Source organism: Phacochoerus africanus, chromosome 2 (genome assembly GCF_016906955.1).
Source record: "Phacochoerus africanus isolate WHEZ1 chromosome 2, ROS_Pafr_v1, whole genome shotgun sequence".
NCBI lineage: Eukaryota > Metazoa > Chordata > Mammalia > Artiodactyla > Suidae > Phacochoerus > Phacochoerus africanus.
In genome coordinates, this window is record NC_062545.1 from 133,392,563 (window position 1) to 133,414,050 (window position 21,488).

Below are 21,488 nucleotides of genomic sequence, written 5' to 3' on the forward strand. Positions count from 1 at the left end.
TAGATTACCTTCTTATTCTTATTAAAGAATTATAACGTTTCTAATTGGAAAAAATGACAATTTAAAATGTTGTAATACGCCACTGTTTCCTTGACCATTGCTTATATACTCATTTTTATTTCCTTACTTGAGGTAATATTAAACTTTGTTGGCTAATGTTTATTAGCCAGTGTTCTGCCTTCAGCCGTGGTGTTTTCATGCTTAAACCTTTATGAGAATAATGTCAGGGGCAAGACTAAGAGAAATTGGAGCTTAATGAAAGTGAACAATTTTATAGTTTATTTTATTAATTTCATTCACACTGAATCAGTGACATTGATTGACCTGTGAAGGCCACATCACAAACCCACAAAATAAAAAATTCTTCCTCCTGCCTTTTGTTTTATAATGGGAAAATAGGAGGTCGTATCTCCTCATTGATCTTAGTGCTTTAAACAAGCTAATAGCATTTCATTCTGATTTTATTTTGAACCCCCAGGAGAATTACACAGTAAATAACCCAGTGTTATTCAAATCAGGTAATATTAGAGGAAAAATGCAGAAATTGGAAGCTGATTACTCATGAAATGCTAAAATATTAGGAGAATTCTTCTTCACTGTTTATCTGTATTACTGTGGTTACCATAATCATGAATCCTGGATTCTTTTCTAGAACTAAGAAAAGAAAGCTTTTGTCCGGTTTTCAGCAATGTGACTAATGAAGATTCAGGCACAGAAGGCCTTGGTTTCCTTAAATAGTCACTGGGAAGTGTACACACAAAATAGGGCTTGGTATGGGAGATAAATGGAATTGAAATTATTCTCCCTATTATTTTGCTCTCGATTTTTGTCCTCTTCTTTCTCTCCATCCTCTGCTACTAAAAGGAGACAAAAAGGGAAAGGAGAGAAAGAGAAGTGTTTAGGATTTGCTTTCTGACAGGTGTTTTTCCTGTTCATCCATTCACACTTCATTGCAGGTATTTCCAAAATTGTGTTATACCTGCAAGGCATCTTGTTGGTTCAGTTCTTGCCTCACAAGGAATGATATCCAGGTTCAAGGTCTAGACTGAGTCTGTCTCAATTATCAGGCTCCTTACCTGTTACCCATATCCCAATCCATTATTTTGCTTGCTTTGCCCCACTCTCTCCTCTTGGCTCCTAGCGTTTTATCTGAGCATTTATTCCATCTCCTATGCTGTTGACTGACCCTGATGTTCAGTGTGCTCCAACTCATCTTTTTAGTACTTCTTGTGTTCTATTCTCCATCTTGCACTGCTTTTCATTCAGATCCATCACTTCCTTCCAGAGCCTTCCCTACTTTGGCCCTGGCCTGGATCTGGCTGCCTCCAGCTCTGTGCCATCTGCTGCTCTGCCTCTCCAAGCCCCAGCTCCTCACTCTACAAATACCCCTCTGCTGCAGGCCTCCTCCTTCCCTGCAGGAATTGGAGAAAGTGATGAAGGAAGTACTGGACGTCTACAAATGGAACCTCCCCTGCAGTGAGGGAGTGGCCTGAAGTCTGTTAGAAGTTTTAGAAAGTTGTTGCTTTGTTCTTACCCTCCAGCCTCTCCCCTTCTCCTTCCAGATGCAGCTAAAGAAAAAAAAAAATGGGATTTTCAACTTTGAATTAATGTCATTTTCAGATTGTGCCAGATCATAAGGAATAAGAGACTCTTATTTCCAAAAATCTTGCTCTTCCACCTCGCATCAGCTATGCTGGGTCCCTTTGGACTGAAGCAGGATTGGGCTTACTTTCCTTTCTAATTACCTTTTACCCTTGTGTTCTTTGGAAATATTTACAACATAATTTTCCCTTTCAGACTGGATAATTGTAGTTAGTGGAACAGAAGGAGTAGGAGAATAGAATGCATGCGTATTCTGCATACATTCACTAGGCTAATTATAGTATAATCTGATGTATCGTTGCATGCATCTTTCTCCAGCTGCTTTGACACTGTGTGCTGGTGATGGGGAGATAGGAAACATGCAGCTTATTGAGCAAAGGCAGTTGCTCTCAATAGATGTATCTACAAAATTGAGTACACAGAAAAAATTCTAATAATTCTGATAAAATTATAGTGAACTTCAAGCTCATATTTATTCATTTATCTGAGTATTTATGAAGCAACTCCTAGATACAAAACCATGACTGGTGCTCATGAGGGTCAACAGAATTTCCAGATAAAGTTATTTTCAGGCTTCATAATCTTACAGTATTTTATTGGAGAAATAACCCCTCTAGGCTAAATGCAGTACAAATGGTGCAGAAGATACAGACCCTCCCTTCAAAGACCCTCCCTTCATAAGCAATTGAATATGGACAAGGACCTCTTAGTAAAATGGCCTGTATAGTAGACATTTAGGGCAGTGAACTCTTTCACCGCCACACAATAAAAAATGACTTGTTAGGATGCAGATCCGGGGAGCATGTGTAATGATAGAGAGACTTAGGCAACTTGTTTCCTCCTTTTCCCTGGAAGCATTCTTCATTCACCTACTGAGGAGGAAATGGAGCCTGTGGTTATTAAAGGTTAAAAGCTGTCACAGTTAGATGGGGCCAGTGATACTGAGACTCTTGTCATATTTTTTCAGGGGATAATATACCTTTCAGAGATATTCAAAGATAAGAGATCGAGGAATCCTGTGAAACTATGAACATTTTCTAGTTGTTTATGTAGAAAAAATTTGACCAGTTGAAGAAAGAGGGACAGTTATCAACTTCAGACTCTCTGGGTCTTTCTTATCTTTCAGGTCTGTGTGTATCTTGCTGTGTGTTAAGAGATGTGAGAGACCGAGCTCGTTTCAGGGGCTTTGTGCTATGGTCACTGGGATCTTTTTGTTTTGATTTTGCTGTACAGTTTGCCTTATCTTTTGGGATACTTTAACCATAAAACATGTGCATTTGTTGCAGACTCACCTAAAATCTTTTGTGCAACCTCATAGGAGCTGGCTGGAAGAGGCTATTGTTGGAAGCTCTTTGTATATTCTTATATATTATAAAACCGAATCCTGTTAATATTTTCTCTGAACTATTCCTTGGGAACAGGTATTCTAAGGAGAAACCATCCAAGGTTAGATTGGGGATATATATTTCATAAGATGCTTTTCATTCAAAGCAGTTATTTAATATTCAATATGGATTTTAATACACTTACTACATAGCTTCTTCCTCCTAATCTAATTCCTGCTTAATTTGAACCTCCTGTGGATTTCAGAAAAACCTCTGGAATCAAATTAATGGTAACAATTTTCTTATGCTAATAATGATCAGTTTTAAAAGTTGGGCAGATATTAGATAGTTTAATCACAAGTTACAGCAAATTGACACTTCATTAGTAATGGAGAGGCTCAAATTTTAGACTCTGAGAAAGAGCAAATTGCATTGAAAACCACCAGGCACAACCCTCCGGCTACAGACTGGCTTTCTGCCACTTTCTTGCCACAGCCATAACTCATAATAATATCGGTGGCAAAAAGCGACTTATCACCTTGTCAGTGCTGACCCTGCATAGGCAGGAAATTTACCCACATATATTAAAGGGAGAGAGATTTCTAAAAAATCAGAATAAGATAGAATCCTGTTTAGAACTATTTAAACTTTCCTTTGGAAATGTGAACTCTGAAACAACTATTTTGTTGTTAGAGTATAGTTAATTTACAATGTCGTAAATCAATTTCTGCTGTACAGCATAGTGACCCAGTCCCCCCCCACACACACATTCTTTTTCTCATACTATCTTCCATCATGTTCTATCCCAAGAGAGTAGATATAATTCCCTGTGCTGTATAGTAGGACCTCATTGCTTATCCATTCTAAATGTAATAGTTTGCATCTACCAACCCCAAACTCTTCATCCATCCTACTTCCTCCTCCTCCCCCTTGGCAACCACAGGTCTCTTCTGTATGAAACTTAACTTTTAATGTTTGTGTCCTTAGGTTCACAGTGTCTTATTTTGAACCTTCCTGGTACCATTTGCCTCTTTACACTGAGGAGTTCTTTGTTCCTATTTTGTCTTACCCTCTCTCTCTCTCTCTCTCTCTCTCTCTCTCTCTCTCTCTCTCTCTCTCTCTCACTCACTCTTTTTTATGAAAGGGAGTTCCCTTTGGGGAACAACCCATTGCTTGGACAGTAGGTGTAAGATTCAGAGAAAAACATGGATTTTCCCTTTAAATTTCCAGAGTCATTTTATTCTATCATGATGCTGCAACACTGGGTGGTGAGTGTGGGAGCAGCCAAGGATTGTATCTTAAAAGGTATTATGTGATGTTGAGAGGTTTGCATTTGCTTTTTTCTTGGTGGTAGGGAACTACTGAATGCTTTGGTAAAATTAATCAACTGACTTTTGTACCTCTGCTCTTCTTCAAAATGGGTTTAATTCTTCAATCTCACATTTATTTTTGTTCTCTAGCATTCTTTTAAAATTAGCTCTTTGCTGGAGTTCCTGTCGTGGCTCAGAGGAAATGAATCTGACCAGCATCCATGAGGACGCAGGTTTGATCCCTGGCCTCGCTCAGTGGGTTAAGGATCTGGTGTTGTCATGAACTGTGGTGTTGGTCAAAGACATGGCTCGGATCTGGCATTGCTGTGGCTTCGGTGTAGGCCAGCAGCTGTAGCTCCGATTTGATGCCCTAGCCTGAGGAGCTCCATATGCCTTAGGCATGCACCCCCAACCCCCCCAAAAAAAAGAAAAAGAAAGAAAGGAATATATAAAATCAGCTCTTTGCAAAAGCCATTGTTCTAATGAAACTACATCTGAACCTAAATAACATGGAGAAGCACACTCAGATGTTCAGGGACACATTAACTTTTTAGTGAGGTGGTAAGAAACTGAATACGGTTGACTCTTGAACAATGTGGGCTTGAACTGCATGGGTCCACTTACGAATATTTTCCAATAGTAAATACTATAGTACTCACCATCCATGGTTGGTTGAATCCACAGATGCAGAGGAACTGAGGAAATGGAGGGCTGACTCTAAGTTATGAGGATTAATCTCTGCCTTGTTCAAGGTCAACTGTTTTTTTTTTCCAAATAATTTTTTTTGGGCCATGTCTGTGGTGTGCAGTATTATCTGGGCCAGGGATAAAACCCACATCACTGCAATGGCAATACCTGATCCTTAACCCACTGAACCAAAAGGCAACTCATTTTTTTCAAATAATTTTGAATAAAATTTTTTCAAAATTTGAATTCCAATTAAAATTCTTTATTGTTCAACTTGTGTATCTAATGTGCAAGGGGGAGTTCCCTGGTGGCCTAGTGGGTTAAGGATCTGGCCTTGTCACTGCTAAAACTTAGGTCACTGCTATGGCATGGGTTTGATCCCTGGCCTAAGAACTTCTGCATGTCAAAATAAATAAACAAAGAGAAATAGAAAATAAGATTTAAAAAATAAAAATAAAGTCACAAGGGTGCTTAGTGTCTACCTATTGGGAAGATCATGGGTAAGTATTAATGTTTTTAAAAGTTTTTAAAACAAATAATGAAGTATAGGTATAATCACTGTTTTATTATTTGTAATATTATCTTTGGCCAGATAGCATTCCAAAACCTCTTCCCATAATGATACAAATAATCTCTTGATGGTTTCAAGCTGTTCAGATAATTGAATTGAAAGCATTATTACTTTGAGATTTTTCTTTTCTTTTTTTTTTTTGAATTGAAAGTCATCATTACTTTGAGATTTTTTGGGCTAGGGATCAAATCTGCACCACAGCAGCTAGCTAGGCCCCTGCAGTGACAATGCCAGATCCTTAACCCACTGTGTCACAGGAGAACTCCAGATTTTTCATTTCTCTTAATGAAACCATGTCAAGATCATTGATTCCTTTTTTTATTTTCTTGACCCTTTGTGGTTTTTAATTCACTCTGGGGCTTTAATAAGATGTATCATATTTGTGTGCTGCTGTAAGATTGTAGGGTGTCTGGACTGTTTTATAATAGGCTTGATGGATTCCAGAAGCAGGACTCCATCTGGAGAAGAGACGTCCTTGTTTTGAGACCTGTCATGTGCGATTCAAGTGGAGGCTGAACTTCTAGGAGAGAGCAGATCTTCCAGCAGCCCCTGCCTTCCCTGCTAGAGAGACAAGGCTTAGTGAAGTCATTGAATCCAGAGGACAGTGAGGAGGAGAGACAAGTATTTGTGTCCCACAGGCCTGAGGGCAAAGCTCTGAAGCTGTCACAACTGCCAAACACCATAATCCCAGGCACCCTTTGTAACCCCACAAGACAATCTGCTGTGATTTTTTTCAGCAGTAGCCAAGGAGCCATCACAGGGTAAACCTGAGTTTCTTCCTTAGCAGACCCCAATGTTCCCTTTGGAACCTATCAGCTAGTCAGTCCTACCTTGTTTCTCACTCCTGAGCTTCCAAGTCCCTCCAAAGAGCTATCCTCTTCTATCTTCTCTATATATGGCTCCAGGATTCTTTTCCTCAGGCCCAGCCTCTCACTCTCTCTCTGTCAGACCTTTCCTTGGTGCCCTCCAAACCTTTGTGCAACTCATAATAACAATGACCTATCCACTTACATAGCATGTATTACGCACAGTAAGCTGTTTATACTATACCTATATTACTTGTATTGGCTCATTTAATCCTCACAATGGCCCTGGAACATAGGCATTGTTATCATGTCCACTTTTTTTTTTTTCTTTTTAAGGCCACACTGGTGGCATATGGAGGTTCCCAGGCTAGGGGTCCAATAGGAGCTGCAGCTGCCAACCTACACAACAGCCACAGCAATGTCAGATCAGAGCTGTGTCTGTGATCTACACCACAGTTCCCTGGCAACACCAAATCTTTAACCCAGTGAGTGAGGCCAGGGATTGAACCTGCATCCTAGGATACTAGTCAGGTTCGTAACAGCTGAGCCACAACAGGAACTCTGTTATCATGTTCACTTTACAGATGATGAAACTGAGGCACAGAGAAGTTAATTCACCCATGATCACACAACTAGTAAATGATAGAGCTGAGACTTGAATCTGGGAGTAAGGCTTCAGGGTCTGTGCTCTTAGTTATTAAAATATCCTGCTTCTCCTTAGGGTAAAAATTTTCCTACACAATTAACTTTTTTCAGAATGGTCCTTCAACAGACATTGTTGCACTTGGCTAGCCATCCAAAACATTTACACAACCAGGGACTATAGCCTGCCATAGAAAAACAACCGCCACACACCTTGAGCTCATAACTGAACATTAAAAACTATATGAGGAAAACCATGAAAGGAGAGCCAGCAGACCCAACAAATGGCAAAATTAAATGACCCAGCAAATGGCAAAATTAAAGAGTAGGCAGTTTAAAGTAGATCCAAATACAAATTTCAAGAAGTTTGATACCCAAGAAGCTAAAAGAAAGAAAAAAGATGGTCTGATTACTTCCAGATAAGTTGAAAATTGATAAAATGGAAGGAAGGCATAAGAAATACCACTCAGTTTGCAGAAGATGATAAATTGATGGAAAATGGAAAATATGAATAAAAGGTTAAGAGAATAGAATGAGGTCTAATATAGGTCTAATAAAGAGTTCCTGAAGAAGATAAAAAGAGGTAGGGAAAAAGTCAAAGAGGCAATGGATGAAAATTTTCTAGAAAGAAGGAAAACATGAATCCTAGGATTGAGGAAGCATGCAAAAATTCCAAATATTTTAGAATTCTTTAGAACAGAGAACTTTGAGTGAGCATATGGGGAAACCAGCTCTCTCACATGCTTTATGTGGATGGTCATTTTGCAATATATATTAAAAAATGTGCAAGCTCTTTGACCCATAAATTATGCTTAATAAATAATCTAGAAATTATTCTTAATAAATAATCAGTTCAATTCCTTCAAATTAAATATATAAGGATGTTGATCTCAACATTGTATAATAGAGATGTATTGAAACAGCTTTAAAAAAATTCATCAATATGCAATAGACAAAATAAATTAGGATATAACCATAAAAGCACTGTTGCTTTTATGTAGCTATTAAAATGATGATATAGATCTATTTTTATTTATTGTCATATAAATATGGTTGATATAGCAAAAAGATCTAAAAAAGCAGTGTGCATAGTTTGGTCCTATTGGAATAAACAGAAAGTCCATGTATTTAAAAATAAGTTTGGAAGGATCAATACTTAAAGTTTACAGGGGGGTTATCACTGGGTGGGTAATTTTTACTTTCTTTTTCATACTTTTATCCATTGTTTGAATTTTAAAAATTAACTCTGTGTTATCTTAAGCAGACTCACAGATATAGAAAACAAAGTAGTGTTTACCAAGGGAGAGAAGGAAGGAGGAAGGGGCATTGTAGGGGTAGGAGTTGAAGACATACAAACTATTATGTATAAAATAAGCTACAAGGATATGCTGTACAATACAGGGAATATAGCTAATATTTAAACTACCTATAAATGGAGTATCACCTTTAAAAATTGTGAATCACTATATCACATACCTGTAACTTATATACTATTGTACATCAACTATACTTCAATTTTAAAAAATTAACTATGTTTTATCTCAGTAATCATAAGAAACACTAATGCATGTCACTTTGGATACAAAAAAGCAAACCTGAAACAAAAATAGTGCCCTAAAATAGATCTCTGAGTAATTGGCAGTCCTGATGGCCAAGGTATAAACTGTATTTCACAAACATCTGAACTGTAGCCAAGAGAGCAAGAATCTTGTATTTCATTCTCTTTTGTTCCATCCTGCTTTCCTGTGCAGCTCTCAGTAAGCATCCATATTTTTCAGTTTTTCCTTTTCTTTGTAAATAATGGAAAATTATGCACTAAAGTTAATTAAAATGGTTCTATCCCTTTCTGCTTGGTCAGTGATGGTGAGCAACAGGGAGAAATGCAACAAGTCAATGAGCATTGATAATAAAACACTGGTCAAAGGATGTCATCCTTTCTTGTGTTTCTCCTCTAGTAGGAAATGCGGCTGTAGCTCCTTATGTATCTGCAGGCCACGCTGAGCAGCAGAAAAGGATTTCCTTGGGGCTCTATGGAGACTATAATTAGAGCACAGTGCGACCTGCATGTTTTTGCCATCAAAATTGGGGAGGATCGCTCTTTATTTTTGAATAAACAACGAGTACACTGATGTACTCCATACAGTTTAGGCTAACAGTGAGGGGCTGTGGCAGTGCACCTGGCAGTCCTATGAAATTCTTGCTAGGCCCATAATAATGAAGATTCCTAGCCCCCCCCCCCCAGGATTCTGATTCAATTGGGCTGAGGACTAGGGATCTGCATTTTATTTTACTTAATTTTTTTCATTTTTAAAGTTTTATTGACGTATAGTTGATTTACAATGTTGTGATAATTTCTGCTGTACAGCAAAATGGTTCAGTTATACATGTACACACATCCATTCTCTTTCAGATTCTTTCCCCACATAGATTATAACAGGATAAAGCTTCCTGGGAGATCCCAATGATTATGCAGGTTTAGGAAACACAGGTCTGTGGCATGATGCAGTAATAGGACCTGACTACTCCACATAAAATATTTGTATTTCTCAATGTCCTTCTTTTTTCCCTTATCTTCTTTTCCTGTTCTCCCACTTTAACAAATTATCAAACATGTTACTTCTTATTTCTTGCCTATGTGAAAACTTACATATATTTATGGGATGATGAAATGAAGTAACTGACCCATGGCCTGGGACCTGGAATCTGACTGAAGTAGTGCTGTGTAATTGTCTGTGAGTCTTTGTGTGTGTCTGTCTGTCCCAATGTCCTGTAAATACTATTTATTACTATCTACCATTCTAAAGACTATATCTGGCTTTCAATCTAAAATTATGAGACACACTTAAAAGCAAGAAAAACAACCCACTGTCAAGAGACTGAGCAATCAAAGATCCAGACTCAGATATGACCCAGATACTGAAATTATTACATAGAGAATTAAAATAAACTATGAGGATCTAGGATAGTCTGCCTAGCTTAAGGTCAAAGACTAGAACCTTAATTTGTCTTTGCTATATACCCTAACATATTCACAGGTTCCATGGATTAGGATGTACTTATCTTTGGTGGGGGGGACTTTTTTTATTATAACGCATATTATATGTAATTAGAACCCCAGAAGGAGAAGAGAGAGAGAATGGGACAGAAGAAATATTTGAAGAGATACTTGCCATGAATTTTTCAAAAGTAATAAAAGACATCAAAGAACCAAGAAGCAGAATACCCTAACCAGGTAAACACACACACACACACACACACACACACACTTCTAGGCACATCATATTCAAATGGCTAAAAACCAAAGAGAAAGAGAAAGTCTTGAAAGAGGAGAAAAAAGACAAATTACACAAAGAACAAAGGTAAGATTTATAGCAGACGTATTATCAGAAACTATGAAATCTGGAAGATAATAGAATGATATCTGTCAAGTACTGGAGGCAAAAAATGCTCTCAACTCAGAATGTTATACCCAGAAAACATGTCTTTGAAAAATGGAGGAAAAAGAAAGACATTTTCAGAAAAAAAAATTCTGGGAGAATTAATTACTAGCAGACCTGAACTAATGTCAAGGGGAGCTCTTTAGGCACAAACAATATGATACCAGACAGAAACTTGGATCTGTTCAAGAAATGGTTAAAATGAAGATAAATATAAAAAGCTTTTTTCCTTTTTTTTTTTTTTTTGGTGCCACACCTGTGGCATGTGGAAGTTCCCGTACCAGGAATCAAATCCCCACCACAGAAGCGACCCAAGCTGCTGCAGTGACAACACCCGATCCCTAACCCACTGCACCACAAAAGAGCTCTTTCCTCTTATTTTTAATTGCTCTAAAAGTTAACTGTCTTCTTAAATTAAAAATTTCAGCAATGAATGTTGGGATTATAATTTATATAAAAGTAAAATGTATGATAAGGGAAGTATGAAAGTTAGGAGAGGAGAATTAGGAATATATCATTATAAGATTATTTTTCTACATGTGAAGCAGTGTAACAGTATTTGAAAGTAGACTGTGTGAGTAACTAAAAATGTATATAGTAAATATTGGGAAAATACTAAAAAATTTTTAAAGAAGTATAAATAATAAGCCCATAGCAGAGATGGAATGTGTAGTCTTTTGAGGCCCATGGACAGGCATTATAGAATGAGAGGGGGTGGAGAATCAATGCCTATTGGCAAACAGGAATCTGGAGTTGAGAAGAGAGGCATAGTTTGGGACATGAATGTGGGAGTCACCAGCATTTCAGTGGAGAGCCATCGAGTGAGTGATTTAACCTAGGGAGAGGATGGAGAGAGGGGCTGGAGAAAGGTCTAGTGGAGAAGATAGGGAGCAGCCAGGAGACGTGGAAGTTAGAAGGAACAACAGAAGACTGTAGGCCTGTGGAAGCCACAAGAGGAGAATATGTTCAGAGAGACAGACAAGTGTGTTACTGATGCTAAAGTTCTAGAACATCACAGGCCTGTACAGTGGTCACTATCTGCGTGTGACCAATGAGAACTTGAAAAAGGTGACTCGTGTGGAAGTTCCCATTGTGGCTCAGCAGAAACGAATTTGACTAGCATCCATGAGGACGCAGGTTCAATCCCTGGCCTCCCTCAGTGGGTTAAGGATCTGGCATTGCTGTGGCTGTGGCATAGGCCAGTGGCTATAGCTCCGATTTGACCCCTAGCCTGGGAACTTCCATGTGCCCCAGGTGCAGCCCTAAAAAAAAAGAAGAGTGACCAGTCTGAATCGACAATGTGTTGTAAAAAAAAGTATACCACACACACCTAAAACAGAGTGTTATGTGGCAATTACATTTCCATTTGAAAAATGCACCCCAAATCTCAAAGACATAGTGCAAAAATAAGAATGGAAATATTTCATTAATACTTTTTAAAATAACGATGACATGTTGAAATGTTTGAGATGTATTAGGTTCAATAGATTACACTCGAAGTTTCATCTGATTCTTTTTACTTTTAAAAGATATGGCTCTTAGAAAATTTTAAGCCACATATGTGGTTTTCATCTTGTTTTTATTACAGAGTTTGGTTAATGCAGAGGTCATTTGTCAACTTGGCCAGAGTAGACTGGCAGAGGTTAAGTAATACCTAGAAAATTGGTTTATACTCAGGTGCGACAGAATCGTCATCATACTTCTATGCATAAAATTCAATAACAAAAACTACCACTAAAGATTCTTCTAGATGTTTTGATATGTACAAAAGTGATTTAATAATTTCATATAAATTCACAATATAATGTCTTTAAGTTCTTTGAAATGAACTCTCAAATGTGGTTTTTCAGTATTTCATTAACCTGTATTTTCTTTCTTTCCTTTTTTGTCTTTTTTTATTTAAAAATTTTTTGTTTTTATTTTTGCTTATTTGGCCAGGAAACTTCATGGTGTTATGGTCAACTTGCCGCACAACCGTGTTCAAATCTGTCACCAACAGGTTCATTAAAAACCTGGCCTGCTCGGGGATTTGTGCCAGCCTGGTCTGCGTGCCCTTCGACATCATCCTCAGCACCAGCCCTCACTGTTGCTGGTGGATCTACACCATGCTCTTCTGCAAGGTCCTCAAATTTTTGCACAAAGTCTTCTGCTCTGTGACTATCCTCAGCTTCCCTGCCATTGCCTTGGACAGGTAAGATCAGGTGACCAGGGGCTGAACTTTTTTTTTTAAGTATATTGAAAAATTAGCAAAATGAAGCAAATAGTAAATAGTCAGTGTCACTACTTTTTAGTCTGCTTGTGGTCAACAGAAAGAATGAATTGCTGAACAGTTGCCTCACAAAAGACAGCAGCTTTGGAGAATTGGACCATTGAGAAAAGATGTGGCATTGGAGAGGTTGCTTCATGGGGATGCTGGGGCAGAGCTACGTAATGATATAGTTTCAGTTGGGTTGGAACTGGAGGTATTTGTATTGCAGTTTGCAGTAGGTTGCTCATCAGATTGCTAACACTGCAATTAGGGCCTTTTGATGCAAGATGAAAACATTTCTGGAAGAACAAGAGACCAATTCAGTGGTCATTTAACAAATGATTAGACAGTTCAGTTGGACCTGGCTAGATAACACCAGAATTCCTTTAGAAGATTTCCAAGGTGTTATGTTGTGGTGGTTGTTTTTTTTTTTCCCCCATCCGTGTGTGTGTGTGTGTGTGTGTGTGTGTCTTTTTAGGGTCCCACCCGCAGCATATGGAAGCTCCCAGGCTAGGGGTTCAATCGGAGCTGTGCCTACACCATAGCAACACAGGATCTTAGCCGAGTCTGTGATCTACACTGCAGCTCATGGCAATGCCAGATCCTTAACCCTCTGAGTGAGGCCAGGGCTCAAACCCTTATCCTCATGGATACTAGTTGGGTTGGTTACCACTGAGCCACAACAGGAACACCCCATCTTTTTTTAATTAAAAAAAGTTTTATTGAAATATAGTTGATTTACAATGTTGTGCTAGTTTCAGGTATACAGCAAGGTGACTCAGTTGTACATATATCTCTAAGTATATATATTCCTTTTTATATTCTCTTTCATTATATGTTATTACAAGAACACTATAAACCAGCTATAATGGAAAAAATAAAAATCATTATAAAAAAAGATATTGAATACAGTTCCCTGTGTTATACAGTAGGTCCTTGTTGGTTATCTATTTGATATATAGTAGATATATCTACTAATCCCAAACTCCGTATCAATCCCCCACTCTTTGTTAATCACAAGTTTGTTTTTATATATCAGTGAGTCTGTTTCTGTTTTGTAAATAAGTTCATCTGTATCATTTATAAAGATTCCATATATAAGTGATATCATATATTTGCCTTTATCTGGCTTACTTCATTTAGTATGATAATCTCTAGGTCCATCTGTTTTGCTGCCAAAGGATGCTCATTTGGAAATAAATCTTATATCCTAGCTACTATGTTGTACATAATTTGATCAAATTTATAAAAGTGAATTGTGAAGATCTCACTCATCAACAGGCTCCTGCCTTTTCTTTTTGTTGCTAGCACTTCATGAATACAGTTGAAATAATATTTTAGAGAATGAAATTAAATAAGCAAACAAAAACTAAAAGTATTTTGTGTTCATAAGAACCTTTGATTTCAAGATTTACGGAGAAGAAAAGTTGTTGAAGGGAATGTTCTGGCTCTTCTGACTTTGTACCCTCTGATAAATTTAACTACATTTTAGATGAATTTAGAATTTTAAAACTCTTTGTCCATTTAAAACATACTTAATATCTTTATCTCCTGTGAGGGTATGGATTGCATAGTCAATCTGTGGGTTTCTTCAGCCTGGTCCCCCTGGCTTGGATCCCTGATTTCAGTAGCTGCCCAACATCTGCCTGGAGGGACATGGTTGCACAAAGCCCCTTGAATACTAGGAAAAGTGCTTTAGAGAGGGGACTCTGAAGCCAGAAGTCTGGCTGTAAGTCCTGCCTATGCTGCTTTCTCACTGGTGGCTTTGGGCAAAGTGGCTTAACCTCTCTGAGCCTCAGTTTCCTCAAGGGTAAAAAGAACTAAATGAATTATTTGTGGCCTGCGTTTGGACAGCTGCACCACTGTCTCCCTTTCTTTAGGATTCCCTCTGGTTAGTGCATTCTTAGATATAATGTCTGCAATCCTTTTGCTACCCAATCTTGCCAGGAACCCCTCCAGCCCTTTGACAGTTTCTTCCTAGAAACTCACCTCCGCAGGGGCAGACAAGGCAGGTGCCAAAGCCAAGTGACCTGGGCCAGGTTAGGGTTGGGTGTTTGCATTCCTCGTCATAGGGGTCATCACTCAGTAGATGCAGCTAATAGTTGCTTTGTGAGTATCAAGACTGAGTGGGCCAGACTTTCTGTTTTTTAGAAGAAAATTGGAGGTCTATAATTCTGTCATTTTAAAATGTTGGCAGTTCATTTGCATTCAAAATAATTAGTATATGGGCCATTTGAATCCCTTCAGCAAGTTTGAATCTGTATCAAGCAATGCCAGTTTGCCACTTTTCTATGACCTCATGTCTCTTCCATGCTCAACAGGTCTGTGAACACCTGAAAGTGCCATCCACACACCCACAGCACTGGAATATAACCTTGAAAAGGCAGAGTGAAAAGCCTGCTTGTATCCCAATGGGCACTCTCATGCTTTTTGTGTTGATCCATTCAGTGTTCCTGGCATGTGTGCCCTTCCAGTGACCCTTACTACCTGCTAGGTGAGGTCTTATGTCTGCAGTCCACATAGTAGGCTTTTCTTTTCTGAAAGTTTTTTTTAAAAAATAGTTTTCTTGAGGTATAATTTACAAATCATAAAATTCACCCATTTTAAGTGTACAAGTCAATGAATTTTATTATATTTGCCAAGTTGTGCAGGCATCATCATAATTGAACTTTAGAACATTTCCATCACCCTAAAAAGAAATCACATGCTCATTTTTCAGCCACTCCCCATTCCCACGCCCAGACCCAGGCCACCACTAATCTACTTTCTGTCTCTTTATGTTTGCTTTGCAGGGATATTTCATGTAAGTAGAATCATACAATATGTGTTCTTTTACATCTGGCTTCTTTTAGTCAGCATAATGTTTTCAAGGTTCATCCATGTTACAGAAAGTATTAGTACTTCTTTTTTTCCTAGTTTTATTGAGTTATAATTGATGTATAGCACTGTGTAAGTTTAAGGTATACAGCATAATGACTACATATTGTGAAATAATTCACTGTAACTTCAGTTAACGTCCATCATCTCATATATATATACATCACAATTTTAAAAAATTTTCCTTGAGATGAGAATTCTTAAGATCTACTCTCTTAACAACTTCATTCCTTTTTATTCCTGTATAATATTCCATTGTAGGCATACATCACATTTTGTTTATCCATTTAGTAGTTGATGGCAATTTGGATTGTTTCCACATTTTGACTTTTATGAATAATACTGCTATGAATCCTGGAGATTTTTTAAGAGTAGGATTCAACAAGAGTGGGGACACATTATTCTAGACAGTTTGCTGTTTTACCTGGAAAAAATTCAGCAATCTCTGTGGATTATTTTTGGGCCTTCTGTTTTAGACAAGAAAATATATAAATAATAAGAAATCCCTATTTTCTTTCCAACAGAAAATCTACTGTATTTTTGCCATTGTTTTTTTTTCAGTGTATCTTTTATTTTTATTTATTTTTTAAGTATAGTTGATTTACAGTCTTTCAGGTTTATGGCAAAGTGATTCAATTATAGATATCTATCTATCTACACACACACACATATATATGAATATACATATATATTCTTTTTCAGATTCCATTATAGGAAAAGATATTACATGATTTTGAACATAGTTCCCTGTCCTATACAATAGGTCCTTATTGTGTATCTGTTAGTCCCAAATTCCTAATTATTTAAAAAGGTCAACAAGTTCTTTTAGTAGAAAAATAAGGTAGGTAAATTTCATTACTCAGAGACGCATATCACTCAAAAGAATAAGCATGGCGTGCACAAAGACAAAGAGAGAAAACAATCCTTTCTCTCACTTCTTTCTCAGATATTTGTTTCATGGCACCAAGTCAGCAAGGTAATTGAGAGGCCACCTACGCTTCCTGCATCATCTAGAGCCATACACACTAACAGATGATTTATAGTGAGCCTATATGCTTGTGTTGCATTGTATTTCCCAACATATAGGAATCAGAAATGACTGGAAGCCTGAGTTTGTTACATGGCAGTTTGGAAATGGGAATCAGAGACAGTGGACTCCTGGCATGTATTCTTGTGTGGGTGTGAGGCCATCACAATGGATTTACTGAGTTGTGATTAGGAAGTTTTATCAATATTCAGAGAAAAAAATTGAAAGCATGCATAACTTACACATTTCTTTCTCTTTTTTTCCCCTCCCAGAAAGAGACCTAGAACACATTCTACCATGCTCCATCCGTTTCTGGTCATCCATGGTCATGTTGTGTTTGCATCGTCTCTCCCCCAGCTTGCCCCCTGCCAGACTCCACCACAGTGCTGCTTTCTCTTGACATTTTCCCAGGTGCTCCCTTTCCCTTACCTCCTTTATGCGTACCTCCAGTAGTGCTGTCATCTTCTTATTTATAATTGTTTGTTTTTATGCCTCTTTCCTCATTTAGTTTAGAAACATTCCTGTGGGTCCTTTCATCTTTGCAGCCCAGTGCCTGACACAATACCTAGCACATAGGTGGTGCTAAGTTCTTGTGACAAGAAGCCATGCACACTCATCTGGCCCCAAGAATGAATGCTTGTTAATAGGATTGGGAGGTTCAGCGCTAGCTCACTGCACAGATGTGGGCCAAGCGAGGGTGAAGAAACTCGCCATATTTCTGATGGCGACTGGCTACCCTTTCATGACAGATGTGAGTCTAAGAGCTCACAAATTAGTTTATGCAGATCATAGGTGCTAATGACACAAGGTGCTTTTGGAATTCTGATTAGGTGGTTATAGAATAATCAAGTTGAACTTGAAGCAAAAATATCTGATTTTAACAAAAATCTAATTGTGCAGACATTTTAGACCTGTTAATTGCTCTTGGGAGGCTGAGCGATTATCATGGGAACAATGGCTACTGAGAGGCATAATTTTTTTCAGTCGAATTGATTTTGTGGAAAGACTTTATCAGAGTCCATCCTGCACACTGGGTTCTTCTGTGGCTGTAAATGCTAATGATATCCATGCGTATACACTGTGGCACGAGTCTGCTTTGGATATGCAGACAAATTTCTTTCTCTTAGTGGCTTTGAAAATTGCCCTCAAGCTCCTCTAACCCATGTACAATTTTTTACAAATTACCCTTTACCTTTCAGTTGAAAAACAGATGTCTTTACAGCAGATGGAGCTATCCTTTATACTGAGGGCATTCTTTGGGATTTAGTCCTGGTGGCAATAATTATAATGCTATGAGTTGCAAAGCAAAATCCTCAAAAAACTTTTTTTTTTGCTTTTTAGGGCCACACCTGCAGTACATGGACGTTCCCAGGCTAGGGGTTGAAATGGAGCCACAGCTGCTGGCCTATGCCACAGCCATAGCAACACCAGGTCTGAGCCACATCTGTGACCTATACACGGCAACGCCAGATCCTTAATCCACTGAGCGAGGCTAGGGTTCGAACCCACATCCTCATGCATACTAGTTGGGTTCATAATCCACTGAGCCACAGCAGAAACTCCAGCCCTCAAAACTTAAGGTCTAGCTTCCTAATTCCTCCAGAAGTTTGCTCTGTCCCAGGCAGAATAAAAGAACTTGACCCTTTCTTTCCTCTCTCCTGCTTTTGATAATATAGATTCTCCTAATTTAAAGAGTATTTTGGGAATTCCCTGGTGGCTCAGCGGGTTAAGGATCCCACCTTGTCACTGCTGTGGTCCTGGCTACTGCTGTGGCACATGTTTGATCCCTGGCCCAGGGAAATTCCGCATGTCATAGGTGTGGCCAAATAAATAGAGTATCTTTTTCTGTGAAATGAATTTTGCTCGTCCGTTTCACAGGTACTACTCAGTCCTCTATCCGCTGGAGAGAAAAATATCTGATGCCAAGTCCCGAGAACTAGTGATATACATCTGGGCCCATGCAGTTGTGGCCAGCGTCCCTGTGTTTGCGGTGACCAACGTGGCCGACATCTATGCCATGTCCACTTGCACCGAAGTCTGGAGCAACTCCTTGGGACACCTGGTTTATGTTCTGATCTATAACATCACCACGGTCATCGTGCCTGTGGCTGTGGTGTTCTTCTTCTTGATACTGATCCGCCGGGCCCTGAGTGCCAGCCAGAAGAAGAAGGTCATCATAGCGGCGCTGCGGACCCCACAGAACACCATCTCTATCCCCTATGCCTCCCAGCGGGAGGCTGAGCTGCACGCCACCCTGCTCTCCATGGTGATGGTCTTCATCTTCTGCAGCGTCCCCTATGCCACACTGGTCATCTACGAGACCGTGCTCAATGTTCCCGACACTTCCGTCTTCTTGCGGCTCACCGCCATCTGGCTGCCCAAAGTCTCACTGCTGGCCAACCCTGTGCTCTTCCTCACTGTGAACAAATCTGTCCGCAAGTGCTTGGTTGGGACCTTGGTGCAACTGCACCACCGCTACAGTCGCCGGAATGTTGTGAGCGCCGGGAGCGGTATGGCTGAGGCCAGCCTGGAGCCCAGTGTGCGCTCAGGTAGCCAGCTCCTGGAGATGTTCCACATTGGGCAGCAGCAGATCTTTCAGCCCATGGAGGATGAGGAAGAGAGTGAAGCCAAGTACACCGGCTCAGCTGACCTCCAGGCCAAGGAGCTGCCTACCCCCTGCCTGGAGGCAGAGCAGGGGTCACAGTTTGCAACCCCTGCACTGCCTCCAGGCACAGTGGACTCCATATCCCAGGTGGCGCCAGCCATCCCCATGGAACCTGAGACATTCCCTGACAAATATTCCCTGCAGTTTGGCTTTGGGCCTTTTGAGCTGCCTCCCCAGTGGCTCTCAGAGACCCGAAACAGCAAGAAGAGGCTGCTTCCCCCCTTGGGAAATACCCCAGAAGAGCTGATCCAGACAAAGATGCCCAAGGTAGGCAGGGTGGAGCGGAAGATGAGCAGGAACAATAAAGTGAGCATTTTCCCAAAGGTGGATTCCTAGCAAGGCTTGTAAATCCCTGGAAGCCACAGGGCTTCCACATTCCTACCCTCCTTCACTGGGCCCTGAGATTGATTTGTAGGATCTCATTGCAACCCGGTATGGGTTGACTCTTCCTATATGACCTGAGTGCTTTTGAATGGGAAGGAAACCTATATAAAATCAAATGTCCTCTTTATTGAGGGCGTATATATATATTTATCTCAGTGATCCACGTCCTTAGTAAAGTCTACATTCCTCTCTGGGGAGACAAAAGGTGGGTAGTGGGAAACAGGTCTTGGGGTGAGTACTCCGTGTGCATTTTCTGGGGACATCTCAGTTCCTGGGCTCCGTAGAGAATACATGGAGAGAAAGAGAACAGGGGTATTCTGAGGAAGCCCAAGATAATGATGGAGCTCTGTGGCTACAGAGAAAATCCTATTTTAAAATGACAAATATTAAAAATGTTTTATAATGGTCTCTATCTTTAGGGAGGGTGAGGCCTTGGCATTTGACACCTTTTCTCTGAAAGTTCTGATCACGTGACTCATTTCGTCTGGATCTCCTGCACTGGAATGTAAGTGAAGGATGCGTGACTGTTGCAGCTCCATTTGACAGATATGGCAACAGACATGCCTGGGGAGAAGGGAGATATTTTATCCTTGATTATCCTGACATTCTCCTGGCATCACTAAATCTTCAGAAAGATTAGTTTGCAGTGTTGGTTGGAAAACACTGCAAGCTCTTTACATGTTTTTTCCCCCCTTAAGTTTTTTTTTTTTTTTCTTGTAACAAATGAGAGAGAAGCTTAGAGGTGGAGAAGAGAGACCAAGGAATATTCACATTCTGTAGTCTTTTCCCACAGTGATTCAAATCCACTTTGAGGTGGTTTCATCAGGCTGAATTCAAACCACAGATGACACTTCAGTGTCAGTGAGGGTGAATCAAGTGCCAGCTCTGCTCTTCTCTAGAGGGTGTTTTGTTCTTGTTTATAGTACACAGGGGAGCCAATCCAGTGCCTTGAGAAAGCTTAAGGGGAGGCGAGCATCTTCAGAGGCAAACTCCACATCCCAAAGGCAGTGGTCCTCATGGATCTTCTCCTTCAACCACACTGGCCCTTGTCCCTCAGAGGAAGATCAGATTCAGTGTAGGGAGTTTCCTTTCCTTTCCTCTCCTGGGTGCACTGTCTTGTGATTCCTGAATGTGAGTCCTTCCCCGAGGAGGGAGTGCCTTCCTCTTTGTGTTTTTCTCCTCGAAGCATTGTGTGCCCTCTGAGGGAACAGGGGCCTGCCACCCCTCTCCCAGGGCCCCTGCTTTTGTGCATGCCATCTGTAGTCCCTCACCCTGATTCTTCATGTTGTGGCCCTTTAAGATTATCTTTCAAAACCTTCACAATTGTTACAGCTTTCTTCAAGGGGAAACATAATCTCTCAGAAAATTGTGTCCTGTAGAATAATCTGTCAAGTGTTGGTGTCCTTCTGATAATGTGTATGTACAACTTAATAAATTCTGGTGAGCCAGAGTTTGGTACATATTTCTTATGTGTGTTTGAAGCAGTTGGTTGCCTTCTAACAGGTCATGGTCGGGTGTATTTCTATATGCTTTGAAGAATTATGTTTTAATAAAAAATTGAAAAGCAGTTTCTGAACTCAAAAAAAGTTGTATGGGTGATGTTTTAATTTTTATTCCCCCCCCCCAGGTGGTATCCTCTCTGAACTTCTCTCTTTCTACATTACCTCAAATGGAAGGGATATTTTTCTCCCAAAATGCAGATGCAACATTGCAGTAGCATTTTCTTATATTGTTGCAACTTGAAAAAATGTATTCCCAAAGAAGAAAGTGCAGTGTTTGAATAAATGTCCCAAACATGGGTTCCAAATGAAATTGGTAGACGGACTGCTTAAACCCAGGGGTGGAGCTACACAGGGAAGAGTGGGGTGTCACCCTCATCCCCCCTCATGAGGGAGGGTCCATTACAT

General features: G+C 39.7%; 1 protein-coding gene across 4 annotated transcripts in view; it reads left to right on the plus strand.

The window, feature by feature from the left end:
* GPR176 (G protein-coupled receptor 176) overlaps nucleotides 1-21,161 on the plus strand; it is a 144,890-nt gene extending 123,729 nt beyond the window's left edge. For 2 of the 4 annotated variants that reach the window (XM_047766744.1, XM_047766745.1), the window contains exons 4-5: nucleotides 12,319-12,571; nucleotides 18,411-21,161. In XM_047766744.1, the coding sequence (XP_047622700.1) occupies nucleotides 12,319-12,571; nucleotides 18,411-19,533 (1,376 nt within the window). In that variant the 3' untranslated portion in view covers nucleotides 19,534-21,161. Of the gene's footprint in view, nucleotides 1-10,097; nucleotides 10,176-12,318; nucleotides 12,572-18,410 lie in introns of those variants that run through there. The other 2 variants (XM_047766746.1, XM_047766747.1) reach the window with 2 other exon arrangements.
* The last annotated feature ends 327 nt before the right edge of the window (nucleotides 21,162-21,488 follow it).